Source organism: Cnephaeus nilssonii (assembly GCF_951640355.1).
Source record: "Cnephaeus nilssonii genome assembly, chromosome: 14".
Lineage (NCBI taxonomy): Eukaryota > Metazoa > Chordata > Mammalia > Chiroptera > Vespertilionidae > Cnephaeus > Cnephaeus nilssonii.
Window position 1 is genome coordinate 8765629 of NC_137085.1, and position 15188 is coordinate 8780816.

General features: G+C 40.1%; 1 protein-coding gene across 14 annotated transcripts in view; it reads left to right on the top strand.

Moving 5' to 3' along the window:
• Positions 1–15188, top strand: part of DENND1A (DENN domain containing 1A) — a 470320-nt gene that overhangs the window by 257351 nt on the left and 197781 nt on the right. For all 14 annotated transcript variants that reach the window (XM_079791022.1, XM_079791014.1, XM_079791024.1 and 11 more), the window contains one exon: positions 8646–8746. In XM_079791022.1, coding sequence (XP_079647148.1) covers positions 8646–8746 — 101 coding nt within the window. The remainder of the gene's footprint in view (positions 1–8645; positions 8747–15188) is intronic.

Consider the following 15188-nt stretch of genomic DNA (forward strand, 5'->3'; position numbering starts at 1 on the left):
TCAGTATAGAGGAGGTAGAAAGAGAATGAGTGTATAAGAAGAAAAGTAAAAAACAAAATACAAAAAATGAAAAAATATATATATTAAAAAATATATATAAAAGAAAATTTGTGTGTGTGTGTGTGTGTATGTAATTCCCCCCCTTCTATAATCTATCTATCTATGTATTCATTTACTATTGGAAAAGGAGAATAGAGTTGGTGATTGGAATTAATTAAGCTATTAGTAGAAGAAGAGACCAAGTGAGGAGAGGAAAAACAGAAGAAAAACAAAACAAAACACACAACAGAACAAAAACAAACAAACAAACAAACAAAAAGGCCAAACTAATCAACAATCAAACAACAGCAATAAGACAGAATGAAAGAAAAAAGCAAAAAAATAAAATAAAGGAAGAAAAAGAAAATTTGGATAGTGAAGAAAGAGAAGAGAGGAGTGTATATGGACTTGGAGCAGGGGAGCAGAAATTAGCTATATGAGTAAGATCAATTTTTAACAGGGAGTAAAAAAGGATAGAGAAAAACTAAAGCAGGATCAGGGTAAGAGAAACAGGATAAAATAAAGGGAGAAAGTGAAGAAGAGAATGTTGGCATAAAGGAAAAATTGAGATAGAGTAAAATAATGCTAAAGGAAAAATAAAAATAAAATGTAGAACACTAATCCCAAAATAAAACAAAATAAAGAAAAATAAAACTTTAAAAAAAGATAAAATAATAGTAGTAATAATAATAATTAAAAATAAAAATATGATAAAAAAAGGTAAAATCAAGTGAGGAAAAAAATTTTAGTTTCTTAAGTAAAAGATAAAAATAAAAATGTGAAGTAGTGAAGGTCGTTCACTTCCTCTACTGTTCTGCTTGGCAGGTCTGTTTCCTGTCAGGTAGTCAGCACAGTATAGAAGTTCCCTGTGATCCACCGCTCCTCTGTGTCATAAGCCACAACTCTGTTTTCAAGCAGGTGGGATCTCTTTGTTTCTCAGCCTGCCTTTAGTTGTATTTACACAAGAGTCAATTCCTGATACAACTCTTGGGTGGCAGTATTTCTGTATTAATATCCTTTGCTAAAAGACCCCTCTACCCTGTGTTTAGATTGCTTTCCCTGCAGCACTTAATACTGGGTCGGAGGGACGGATTGCGCCAGAGCTGGTTTTCTGTTCGTCTCCCCCCGCTCTTATCCCCAGGTTCCACAAAAAAAACTTTCCCCTGCAATCTCGGTGAGTGTTTTTAATTGGAAGATCCTGTGTACTGGACTTAGCATTCCAAAGCAAGGATTGAAAAAGAAACAAAAAAAAAAAAGCCAGAGGACGCTCACAGGCTCGTGTCTTTTCCCCTGGAACTGCGCAGCCCATATACTGGCAGAACTTCAGGCTGCCTTTCTGGGCCAAGTGCTTCTGTGGGTCAATTTCTAGAGTCCCTTCTGCCAGCAGCCCTGTGGACCCCCGTCTACATTCGAGGGCTACACTGACCCCAACAGCCGCGGATTTTGTAGGGCGCAGTCTTCCTCTGAAACTCTAGTTCCCGTTGCACACATTTCACGCACATTTCTCCCTCCAGCCTAGATCCCAGATCTCACCTTTCTCTAGGTGATATCTGACCTTTCCGTCCATGGATTGCCTCACCAGTTGTGTTTAATTCGCCAATTCTGGGTGGATGTTATACGATTCACTGGTTCTTTCTATCTGCTCTTTGAGAAGGTTCCGGGCTCATCCACGTTTACGCGCCACTTTGTCTTCCCCTGGACAGACTTTTTAGGTGCCTGCGGTTGGGGAGGCTGGAGTCCCAGTGTTCCCCGCCTCACAGCTGAGGCAGCTGGTCCCTGGGCGTTGTGGTTGTAGGGCCATAGGAGGTATTCGAGGTCTCCCGGGTTGAAGGTAAGGCTGGGCTTCAGATCACAGCCACTCTCCCCTTCAAGATGGCCGCTTCAGGAGAGATTTCAGCAGCAGTAGATGCTGCCCGGCCAGGGGAGCCCGGTTGGCCAGTCCCCAACAGTCCCTTGAAATATAGCTGTCCCTCACTCAGAAATACAGACACTCCCCACACGTCCACACACTCTCCTTTCGTTCTCTCACTCACACACTATCTTTCAGCCTGCCGTCCTGTCGGCAGCCATCTTGGATCGCCCTGGCATGGGACCATTTTTTTCTCATTGGTTCTTTAGAAAAGGGACAGGGAGAAGTGATTGAGTAGGCAGGTGATTGCATGGGAAAGCTTCCTTTTGACTGGATGATCTTGTTGTTAGTGGAAGACATTTTACTTGTCCCCATGTTGGTGTGTTGGTTTTTGGGATGTTTTTTCCCCCTTACCTTTCTCCAGAGAAGCAAGACATAGGATGCATTCCACCCAACTGTAGAAAAAAAAATACAACTTGAAGAAAGATTGTGCTTCCTCCACAACCAAAAGTAAAAATAAAAATAAAGAAGCATTACATTTTTACTTCTAAGGAAAGTAGGACAGAGCCCAACAATTCTGCCCTTTTTTGCTATTTTCCTTCTTTCCACTCCAATGTCCAGCTTCTGTCTAGACCCGTGGTCGGCAAACTGCGGCTCATGAGCCACATGCGGCTCTTCGGCCCCTTGAGTGTGCCTCTTCCACAAAATACCACAGCCTGGGCGAGTCTGTTTTAAAGAAGTGGTGTTAGAAGAAGTTTAAGTTTAAAAAATTTGGCTCTCAAAAGAAATTTAAATCGTTGTACTGTTGATATTTGGCTTTGTTGACTAATGAGTTTGCCGACCACTGGTCTAGACTAACTGAAGGGCTTTGATTCTGAGGCTAAGTTGTCTTTTTGCTAAAGCATCTTAGTTTCTTAAAAGCCAGCTCTACCCTCTCAAAATGTAGTAAACACAATCTGAATGTAGCTGAACCATTTGTAATTAAAGGTTTTTCTCATACCCTTGGAAGGGGTGAGTAGGTTAACTTTCAGAGTCCCTGCAGATTTTACTTAAAATTCATCACTGAGGGTTTAACATTTGAGAATAAGTAAACACACACACACACACACAACAAAACCACAACACTGTTTAATCGTGGCACCATTTATTTCCTGATGACTACAAAGATAGTTTTTAATGACATAAAAGAATGTAGTTCTCAAATTGAGAAAGCTGACTTCCACAAGACATTTTATACAGCTGTTCTACATAGGATGATTCTTGGTTGAAATTAGTAGACTTAAAAATGACCCATCTTTAAATATAGTAATCTGGTATTCTTTCTGTACTGTTTGTTTTATCAATTTTGTGATGTTTGGGTTCAGAGGAGACTTTCCAATACATCTAACTCAATGATGAAGCAGATGTCAGTTTGATATTTTAACATCCTGAGTTCTAGGATGTGATTGACTGTGACCATCTGATTTTTTTTCTTCTGTCAGATTTTGGAACTTGGAATCTCAATACCTTAGAAATTTACAGCTCCTAGTTGTGATCTATTAAGCAATTGCAATTTGTTAAAGTGTCTGGTAATCTTGCCTACCATTCCTCATGATGTTCAGCTAGAGGCATTCTAACATTCCCTAAACATTTACTCAGCACCTGCTCTGTGTCAAGCTTAGTAAGAGATAAGGAGAGGAATCAAATGTGTGCTCTGGCCCTGAGGAGCTCACGTCTTTAGTCTCATGCCCCTAGTCTCCTAAAATCTACCTCTGAGGTCTCAGAGTGTCAGGGGCCAAGCACAGAGGATTGCTGTCCTCCACACTCAGGTGATGGAGATAGAGGGCTGAGAGGTGATGGTTCCTAGATAGCACATGAATTCCAAGTGGGCCCTATAGCTGCAGAGATGAGAAAGCAAGACCAGCTTTGAGACATTCCCTGTTTTACTAACACTTAGTCAGTAGAGCTGACAGTGAGCTGAGGCAGAGGAGGCACATATTTCACATCAAAGGACAGTGATTCCTCTAGGTCCTAAGTTGTCAAAGCTGGAAGGGGGCAGAGGGATCATGTAGTGCAGCCTCTTATTTTCCACAGAGGGAAAATTGAGACCCAAGAGAGGAAGTGGCTTACTCAGATCAAAAAAGAGAATTAGTGGAAACTCCATGCAAGTATGCGAAAGGGAACATGGCGGAAACCCAGACTTTCAAATGGGTGCGCCAAATTAGTGTGTAAACCATCACTTTGACAATCATTATGTCGTTGTCTAGAATTTCCTATGGATTAAAGACACTACACCACCTTAGTTAAAGGTAACTAATCCCCAGAAAAATTGTCAGATCTGTGTTTGTTTTTAAAATGTTTATTTTCTGTTAATTGGTATTTTACCCTAGACTTTGGTTCATCTCACAGCAAGGCAAATGCATTTCTACCTAATTTGACTATGCTGACAGGAACAGTATCTCATCTAGTTCAGAATCCTCAGCACAGTGTATGGGCACAGGGTAGGTACTCGAAACATTTGTTAATTTATGCATTGTGGTAACACAGTGGCCATTCTAGTCTGACAGGCCTGGTTGTGAGTCCCAGTTCTGTCACTAGCTATGTGGCCTTGGGCAGGTTATTTCACCTCTGAGACTGTTTCCTTATCTGTGAAATGTGGTGATGAGGGTGTATGTATGTAAATACACACACACACACACACACACACACACACACACACACACACACACTCCTTTAAAATAATACTTTACAAGATTCTAAATTCCCAACGTGGTACCTGGCACATACACTGTTGGGATTCGGTTTTTGTTGTTGTTTTGTGGGGGAAGGGGGCGATTCTTACTTTTATTCTGTGTTAAATTTCAGAGCTAAAATTGGGATCTAAGAATGTGACAATCTGGGCATTATCTCTGAGAAATACCTTAAACTCTTAAATAAACAAACAAAAATGTGTCTGTGATTTTTTTCTGTCATCAATCACTCCTCATTCATGTCCTATCCCCACTGCCTTCTCCCTTTTTCTCCCTTTGCCTCAAAGAAAATTAATGAAGCCTTATAGAAAGCTCCAAGATAGAAGTGACCTTGTGCATTTTTAATTGAGGACAGAATTTGCTAAAAGTGCCTCCAAAAACCCACTAGTGGTTTACTTTACAATCTGTGTCCTGGCTAGACTGGCTATTGGCTGTATAATTTGTCTAGTTTTGTCTGGAGTCTTAGACTATTCAGCTGCTTCAGGGCAAAATCTTTTGGGGTGTCATTAAATGGGATTGATAATTGGCTTCTGATGAATATTCATTGTGACTAATGACTTTGGGCAAATTTTACACATACTATCTTTCTATTCTCCCACTGAGTGAGAGTTTGATAAGATCATTTCCTTCAACTTACACTTCAATTAAAATATTCACAATACCCCTTTGTTGATTACTATCTAAATTGTATACTTTCATTACTTTTAAATTTTGTATTCTGTAAGAAATGAACATAGGCCTTTAGGATCCTTATCTTTTAAAATAGGGTTGGTTTTAGAGTTATTTTTAAAACAAGTGGCTAATGATAATATACAAGACATAATATGGTATTTCTGATGAAGCATAGATATAACACTTTTCTTATGGTCAACTCAGCCACTTTTCCTAAGTAACGGTATACATTGTTTGTGCTATTTAGTATTTGGTAAAAGAGCTCATCAATTCCCCCCGCCCCCCGCCCCGCCTTTTTTTTTCTTAATCAGATGGGCAAATGCATTTTGTTCCAATTGCAGAGACTTGACCCTTAGAAAAACCCCAATGAAAATGATGATCAAATACCTTAAAAGTTAGTTTTTCATGAGAGATCAGAAATTTTAAAATCTTGGCATCCAGCTTGGCAGGGGATTTTTTTTTTTTCCTTTTTGGGGTTAAGGAAACATTAAAAGAACATTGTATGAAGATAAGATCATTTTACCACTTGAAATAGGATTTAGACTCAAACCAATTTAAGCTAAAAAGAGGCAGGTAATCAAGTTCTGTTTGAACTAGGAACATTCTATTGAATGACTTTTTCAAAGAGAACTCCAAATGAATTATGTGATGATAACTTACATTTGTGTGGCAACTTGTAGGTTTTAAAGTGCTTTTATTTCTCTGATGTGTTGTAGAGTTATATTATGGAATGAATGGATGAATGAATTCATTGACTTGATTTTCCAAGAAATGGCATATCTTGTGTCTAAGCTTACTGGCATTGTTTTGGAATTTGAGTCATATACCCCACTCTGTGACTTTCATGAAAATATTGGTCCAATACTATTAAAAGCCAAGCCACTAACTATCTTTAGTTAGGGGCATGTCAAAAGAATAGGGAGAACTATTCTAACTATTTTTTATTTATTCAAGAAAGATTGCATTAGCTGGCACTTACATATATAGTGCACCACCGAGACCATTGAGAGGAAAAGAGAGACCGGTCTTTCTGAACTTTACAATGAGAGGACACACATGCATTTATAGCCCCATTGATAGTGGGGTGTATGCCCAGGAGAGCCATGTGAGGAAGGTAGCACTTGGAGGAGTTTGCTCTGGGCACAAATTCAGGCCAGTTTAGAGGACCGGTGGAAAGAGAGAAAGAAGGAAAAGGAGTACATAACGCCTCCTACATCTGCAAATCCTTTATTCCAAGGATAAACTTGGAGAAGGCAAGAGAGACTGTGGCTGGAGATGCTGCTCTACATGTAGACTGGGAACTGGTGGAGACATGCCTGTTTCAGATGTGTCCCCAAAGACTTCCGAGTAGGGTGTTACACGACGGGACCAGCACTTTATGTAAGACTACTGTGGCAGCTAAAGGTGGGCAGAAAGAGCTGGGGTCCAAGGCCAGTGTCACCCCCCAGCTTGACTTCAGGGTGGAATCAAACCCGCAAAGATTCTCATCTCTTCTAAAGCTGAAGAGATTAGTCATGTATAATATGACAGCTTCCTTTATATGGAAGCATATTAAAATGGGTTAAACCTACAAGCCTTGGTGTGTCACTGGGAACAGCCCTAGAGAGCTTGCTGGACCAGCTCCTGTTCATGACATGTACCTGGTTTAAAGAACAGTGTCTGGAGGAAAGAGGTGGGGGGCGGGGAGTAGCAGCCCTGGATTTAATACACAGCTCTCACAACTGTGAAACATCAGCAGAATATCCCATTTAAAGCTGTTCGTGTTACACTAACCTCTGGGATTCTTTTAACTGGGCCTTGGCACGTCACTCTTTCACCACGTAAATGTCTTTCTGTCAACAAAGGCCAGTTAGCAGCTTCCAAAAGAAGCAAAGTCCTCATGGGAACAGGTTTCCCAGAAACCAAAGAAACAAGACAGAGAGAAGCATGTGTTGTTGGCTTTTGTCACTTCATAGCCATATCTCCCAAGGTGTTGGTTTTTTCCTCCTTTCACTGTATTGAATCTTTTAACAATTTTATTCCATTATATCTTTGTTTCCAAAAATTTAATTATATAAAGTATTGATTGTATGATGTATCTAGCTCTTAAGAAAAAAAGGAATATGAAACAGGGGCATGTCAAAACAATAGGGAGAGGAAGGATTTGTCAGTTAACAGTGCTGGGGCCATTGATTAACTATGTGGAAAAAATAAATTCTCACCTCAGTCCTTAAACCTAAATTCATTCCAGATGGATTAAAGTTAAATGCTGGGGAAAGATTTGGGGGACTTTCTTAGTATAAAAGCAGTGGAAACCATCATGAAGGAAGAAATTTTTCTATGTGTTAACTTAAACCTTCTCTTCACCCCCAAAAAATTCAAAGAAAATTAAATAAGGATGAAGTATTTTTTTTCCAAAACATTGCAAAGGATTTTAGTGTCCTTTGCATATCTGCTGTTTCTTGCAAATCAATTTTTAAGCATACTAGTACTCATTAGAAAAAGTGGCCTGGGAATAGGAAACAGACCATTTACCTAAAAAATATAGTCAAGAGATATATGACAAGATGTTCAGCTTTAGTCATTCTTCAAAACAGAGGAATTAAAAAAAAAATCAAGATAGATACAGTTTAAAGCTAACTTGAGTCCAGTTCTTAGTGCTGGTGATGTATAAGGGGACACTGTAGCACAGGGCTGGGCGAGTGTAAAGAGCTTCCATCCTTCATCTATTTATTATGTGAATGCATTTACAATGTTTATGTTTTTATATTTATTAAGTGCCTTAAAATATTTATAACTTTTGTCTCTGAATTCTACATCTAGGAACCAGATATAAAAATTATTGACCTGATCTGATTATATAACTTAATGGTAGAAGAGTGATTAAATATAGTATGGGGAATTTATTGAGTGGTGTTAAAAGATATGTTTTCTAAGAGTATTTAAAGATATGGGAAAATGCCAGCAAATAATGTTGACTTGAAGAAAAAAGAACATACTGGCAAAAAAAAAAAAAGGAACAAATGAACACTGTAGTTACAATAATCCTAATTTTATTAGAAAAGGAAATACAAGTGCATATATATGTAATACCCCAAAATGTTAAATTATTTTCAGATGGTGAAGACTTTTGTTTCCTTTTATCCCTTTTTCCATTTTCTAAATTTTCTATTGTCATTGTGCATTAGCTTCATAATCAGGGAAAAAATAGATTGTTTTTTGAAAAGCAGGCTCTTATTAAATTTGAATTAGGGTGATTGAGTTAATTTATTTTAAATACTTTGAGAAGTATGTATTTAATTTTCTTGCTCCACTCCAATAGGACAGTGTCTCACTTTGACTGCTAGTTCTAAGCCTCTGATTTGCTTCTCTTGCAGTTGACGGCCTGTATCCACGGGTCTGCCGCCATGCTCTACCCCATGTTCTGGCAGCATGTGTACATCCCCGTCCTGCCACCACACCTGCTGGACTACTGCTGGTAAGCCGCTGCTTTCCCCACCTCTGCTTTCCTTCTCCAGGAACTGTCATGGAAGTTAGGTCTGTAACTTGTAATGCAGTTGATGACTCTAAATGAAAAATATTAGCTTCAAAAATGACATGCGTTTTAGACCACACGATTGCATGGCCCTTCTGTTTCCAAACAGCTTTCATATATGTCATGGCGTTCTTAAGAGTTCAAGTGAGTAGATAATACTTTTCTCATTTCTCAATTTGGGGAAACCAAAGCACCAAGTAGTTGTATGATGGTTTTGTTTTTTTTCCTAAGACAAATTAGAAACTGGTGACAAGAACAGTTGAGATCCCCAAAGTCTTCAACTTTCAGCCATGTCCTGGCACGTTCTGTAAGACTTGCACTCAACTGTGGTTTGGAAGCACAAGCCAGACTTCAAACCCTCTGAAGTTTTTTTGATGGGAATTTCAGTGTTCAGTGAACTGTGTTTCAGTGGGAGGCAGGCAGGCTTTAAAGTCAGCTCTACCACCTTGGGCAAGTCACTTGGCTTAAGACTTTGTTTCCTCATCTGCAAAATGAAGTTCTATACTTATTTATATAAAGATGAAATGATATAACAGATGAAGGGACACCATGAAGAAAAGCTGGCTCATGGTGCGTGCTCAAGCATGTTTCTGCAGGAGCCTTGTCATCACCACTGTCTTGTCTCCAATAGATCACCAAGAAGACTGATTCAGATCCATTTTCCTTCTGAACAATTTATTTCTCCAGGGTAATGTGCTTAAAAAATTGTCTCTTGACAGTTCAAGTCAGCAGAAGTTGATAAGGGAGCACTGTGCATTTGTAGGAAAAGGCACTGCCTGCCAGAAATTGGCAACTTCAGGAGAAAGGGACCCATTGGTTCAAAGTGATTGAATACGGTCAGTCATAATTTTTGCTGGTTCTCTATCTCATTTTGCCAACCTGCCACTGAAAAGGTTCACCAAGGTAGCCAGATCGTCCTGGGACCTTAAAGATATTCCACAGTACTTCTGATTTTAATGTTGAGCTCACCCTCATCCCAAGAAGCCATGGATACAACAAAGAAGTTGCTCAGGTCCATCAAGTGAAACTCAGCGTCCCTCTCTGGCCTAGCACTAAGTGAATCAGCTCATCCCTCTACTCTACATCTTTCTTATCAAGGTGGCTCCTTTTATCCATGCCTTTCCCCTACCTCCTATGAGATGAAGGGTCTTCCTCTGTTTAGACTTGCTGCTCCTTTGGAGCTTCTGAACCACTGCCATGTCTCTCAAAGGAAAGGCCTGTGTTTGCTCTCCAGCACTGTTGTTGTTGTTTGAATGCAAGATTGAGGGGCTGGCAGAGGCAGACGCAGAGGAAGAAGCAGGCCAGGGGAGTGGAGGAGAAGAAAGAACAAAATACACACCCGAGGAAGGCAAAGGGGAGACACTTGAGAAAAATAGAAAAGGTAGAAAGGGGGCATATGTCTTCTAAGACAGACTCACACAGTGTCACTCAGTCCTCTTGCCACCCCCGCCCCTCACATACAACACCCTCACAGGGACATGGCCCCCATACTGACACACAGACACAGGTCCCTTTTCCACAGGCACATGTTTCAGGGGCCCTCACACAGAGGGAGATTCATAACCCCCACACACCTCACCCAGACATGTGCTCTAAGGGGAAACCTTAGGGTCCTCCCTGGAAGAAACTCACCTGTGTGTCTTGATGCTGTGCTTTAGATATGAACGCCCAGGGGTTCCTGTTGTCAGGGGTTGGTAATAGTATAACTTTAGCTTTCTGTTATTTGGGAAGTTTTGGTTGCTAATTTGTTAGCTAGTTTAAACCCAGCAGCTTACATTCCCAGAACTGTGGAGAGGAAAATGCTCTGTCAGTAACATCAATGATCACAGTAGTTGCCAGTGGTGAATGTATCCTATGCCCCAGTCACTGGACCATCTCCTTTGCATCAGTGATAGAAACCCGTAAGTTATTGGCTCCATTTCACAGGCTGGTAAACCAAGGCCATAAGAGGTTTAGTAACTTGCCCCAATGTAGGTATTATGTACTGTATGATTCCATTTTTATAAAACAAACAAAATCATGGTGTATATAACATAAAAATTAAATGTGTGTTCACATACACACACGGGCAGAAATCTAGAAGGAAATACACCAAAATGTTAACAGTGATTCATAATGGGGAGGAGGGGGAGGAATTCTGCATGATTTTTATTTTATTTTTCATATTTCATATATTTCTATGAAGAAAGTGTGGTTTTTATAATTGAAAAGTTTTACTTTGAAAAGAAAAATCAGTGTGTATTCTAGCCAGTTTTTTTCAGCTGCCATCTCAGGTCCTAGCCCTCCTTTCTTATTTGCTTAGAGGATTTATTAGCTGCTTGACTCCTTCCTGTGGAAGCTGATCTGAGATCCTCCTTTCAATTCCCATCTAACTCTAGCTCCATCGAGAACTGGGTCACCAGCCTGGCTGAGAGCAAAGATCCTGGCAAGTCTAACCTAGAAGGGAAGGCTTGTCAAGGAAGTGGCTAAGCCCTGTCAACCCAAACTTCCACTCCTAAAAATCACAGTTAAGACCTGTATTTTTCTGAGCCTGAGTGAGTTTTGTGATTAGGTTCCATCTTGGAAATTTCTGTTTGTGTGAACGTGGTCTCCTGGTCTCTTGTTTTCATGAAAGGACTATTTGACATTTGACCAAAGGATAATTACAGGCTGGTGGGGATTGGTATCTGTTGATTAACTGCAGGATGTAAAAATGATGAAGTAAATGACCCCAAGAGGAAAACAGGTCCTCCATTCAAGGCTTGATTTGATCACCTTCAGCCTGCTACCACTGATTTGGTCAGAAACTACAAATATCATGAAATTTGAGTCAATGCTAATAACTTGACTCTATTGTGCTCAGTGACTTTCACCACATTGCGTTTAATCCTTGGTGGTAAGAGTCAGCAGGGATAACTAGCATTTTAAGTAAAGTGCTAGGAGCCTGGAACATGTAAATTTGAAGGAGGTTTGTTCCTCTGCAGATGATTTAAATGTTAAGTACGTCCCCATGCAGGGGATACACGAAATGGAATCTGAAAACTATTATCTCCTGTAGAAATGAACTCTCAATTTACTCACTGCACAGGAAGGGCAGATTCTAGTCATTTTCACTGCCAGCAGGTGCCCTTTCTATGCATAATAGACTTCGCAAGTGTAATTAACACATGAGGACCACTGCTGCCAGTTTTTCTTCAGGTACATGCTGCTAGGAGTTTTCAGGACAACAGTGTAGTGTAGGCTATAAGAGCTTTTTACAGTGTACTTGAAGATGAGGTGTTCATTGACTTCAGGACAAAGACATGTTAAAAGGAGCTGAGCCCAGACCCTGCTGTTGTAGCATAGGTCATGGTCCTTGAGCTCAGAGACCCCCAAGAGCTGTCATGCAGCCTTTGGTAGAACAGAGGCCAGTAGAGCAAAACTCTGGGATGCAGTGAGTCAGTGGAAAGTATGATGCTGAAAACCCTGCAGTTATGTGGAAGACTTTAATTGCATATTCACAAATACAACAACCAATTATCTGAGTTAACTTTAATTAGAGCTATAATCACGGGTTTTAATTATCTGAATAAATCGATTTAGCACAAATGGTCTTCCCTAAATATTTCCCAACTTAATTTTTTTAAGTCTCTTCCCATTTCTGAAGAGGGTGGTAGAGAAAGCACCTGGGCTTTGGATTTAGGCAGACCTGGTTCGCATCTCAGTTTCATCTCTTATTAGCTGTGTAATCATTAAAAATCTATTTTGCACCTCTGATCTGCAATTTTTTTCTGTAAAATGGGTTTAATTTACCTACTTTGAAGGAAGGCTTTAGGATTGAGAGATATTGGTCATCAAGTGGCACACAGGAGCCATTTAGTGAATGGTGGTTGCTCTTATGGTTATTACAAACATGGGACATGGATTTTGGTTTCCAGAGGGTTTAACTTGCATTAAACATTATTCTTGCTTCTGTAGTCTCTGAGCTCAGGGAAAAAGTTTATAATTCATCTTCTCTTTTTACCCCTCAGATTGTTTTTATTTTGATTTTTTTTTTTATTTAACTTGAGTTATTGTATGGTTGTTTTCATTTGCAGCTGTGGCATAAGAATGAAAAGAAAAGAAACAAAAGCAGATGGCAGAGAAAACGAAAGGAGTAAGACATTTCCAGCCCTTATGAATATTTAAAAACATGTGCTGCTAGTTCCTTTCTACTTTAGATCTGTGCCATTCTCCTAACTTTGAAAATGAACATGAGAATGATCCCTACCTTGGCTGATGGCAGCCCTGACCTTGGCCAGTGTTGTCAGAGCCTTCCCACTTCTGGGACAGAAGGATTAACTTGCTGATGAGAATCAGCATTCCCTTTCATTAAGATAATCACTATCTATTGAGTCCAGTGTATGTGTCAAGCTCTTTATAAACATTATTGCAAATCTTCAAAATCAAGGTATAAGGCAAGTATTATTAGCTCCATTGTATAGATTCGGAACTTGATGCTCAGAGGGGTTAATGACATACCCACTCTCAGCAGCTAAGAAATGGTAGAGCCTGAACTTGCAATCCAAGGCCACCTGATATTAAAGCTTTGTTGACTAACACTCCAAAGTGTTAGAAAAGAAGTTGTACCCATCACCAAGATTTTGTGAAAAAATTCTTGTAGGCTTCTTGATGACTTGCATTATGTAAACTTATGTTATCATTGATTAATTATTCATTCATTCAGCAAATATTTATAGAGCACTTACTATGTACCAGGCAATATGCTAATTAAATGTTGCTAATAAAAGGTCCATATGGTATTTCCCATGTAAATTCCCTTTTCTCCCTTATTTATTCAGAAGCAGTACTAATTAAGGACCACAAATCATTTCCCAAATTTAATTGTTTATTTGGGTTATTTTGGACACTTGTTAACACACCTTTGTGATAAAACATTTCCACATCAGATCAGGACAAGTTCTCATGTTCCCCCAAAGAAATAGCCAGGTCAAGAGCCAAGGTAGTAACTAACTTCTGATGCTTGCTGAGAGCATGGTTGAACTGAAAAGTTAAATCAGATACACACAATTAAGGTTTGGATTTTTCATTTGTCTTTGTAAAATGCATTGTAGTTCCTGGCATTTATTTCCAGGTGACTCTGGAAGCCATTCTTCTACTCATAGTGGGCATACTTCGATTCTCTGTGAGAGACTCTGGTTCTAGGTTCTTTATATGTAGTGCATGTAGAATTATGAACCAAACCCCCATGTCCCATCCTGTATTCCATCTAGGGTTCTTAGCAAACAGTCTGAAATATGCCTGCTCTCAGGGTGCACAGTCTACATGGGTGATGGGGGCATCAGTCTAGACACAGCTGTGAAGTGACATCTGGATAATCAGATGGCTCCACTCCAATTTTTACCTTCATTGATGCCATGAAATGTGGCATAGGGAATAAATTGCTAAAGTAAGTGGGATTGTTGATATTCTTGGTGGCAGAAATAGAATTCAATGAAGTGTGGTGTGGTGTGGTGTGGTGTGGTGTGGTGTGGTGTGGTGTGGTGTGGTGTGGAAACAAAACTTGGCTTTGGTTCTGGCTTCCCTATTTATTAGCTTTGAGGTCACTGAACCTCTCTGAGCCTACTTTCTCTTCTGTCAAGGAGGAATAGTAATTACTACTGACACAAAACAGGTACTCTATTAAGTAGTAGGTACTATTTTTGTTGTTAATGACTATATATATATATTTATAGTCAATATGTATTACTATGTATGTATATGTTTGTGCATACTTATGTGACCCAGCAAAGTCCAGTTGAAATTCCCAACACTGGGGTAGGATGGAAGTAGATAAGGTAGACAGGAGTGGCTGGCATTCTCTTATCTATACCGAATGCTGTATTATGTAGGTTTTGTTAAAGATTTCCATTTTGTGGCAAGTACTCTCTCCCAGCCTCAGCAGCGATATTCCCACAGTGGTGCTGAGACTGGCAAGGTGTCCCTTTACCATGGGAATGACCCTTCCCCAGGTAAGGAAGGCAGTTGTCCTCAGCCTACCCACCCCATGGCCCTCTACCTCCTCTGCTGCTGCATCTAAGCATCTGGACCTGCCCTGCTGGTCCCACCCTCCAGAGCCCCCGCTGTTGCCTGATGTGGGACAGGGCAGCAGGCTGCCTCCCCAGCCGTTTCTGACTAGCCTCCATGGGACAGAGCTGGCTCTGATCTCTGCTTATATGACCAAGCCTTAGCCTGGTTTTCCATTTCTTGGGACACATTCTGTATGTAATTCCTCACTCCTCTCTGACTGGGAGCCTATCTTGAACCCAACACTTAGAAAACTCTGAAACTTCTAAGGCACGGTGTGTGGTCTCAGCAGCAAAGACAGTCTAGATATGTTCCTGGTCACCAATAGAACAGGATCCACAGACCATGTGATGCCCTCACC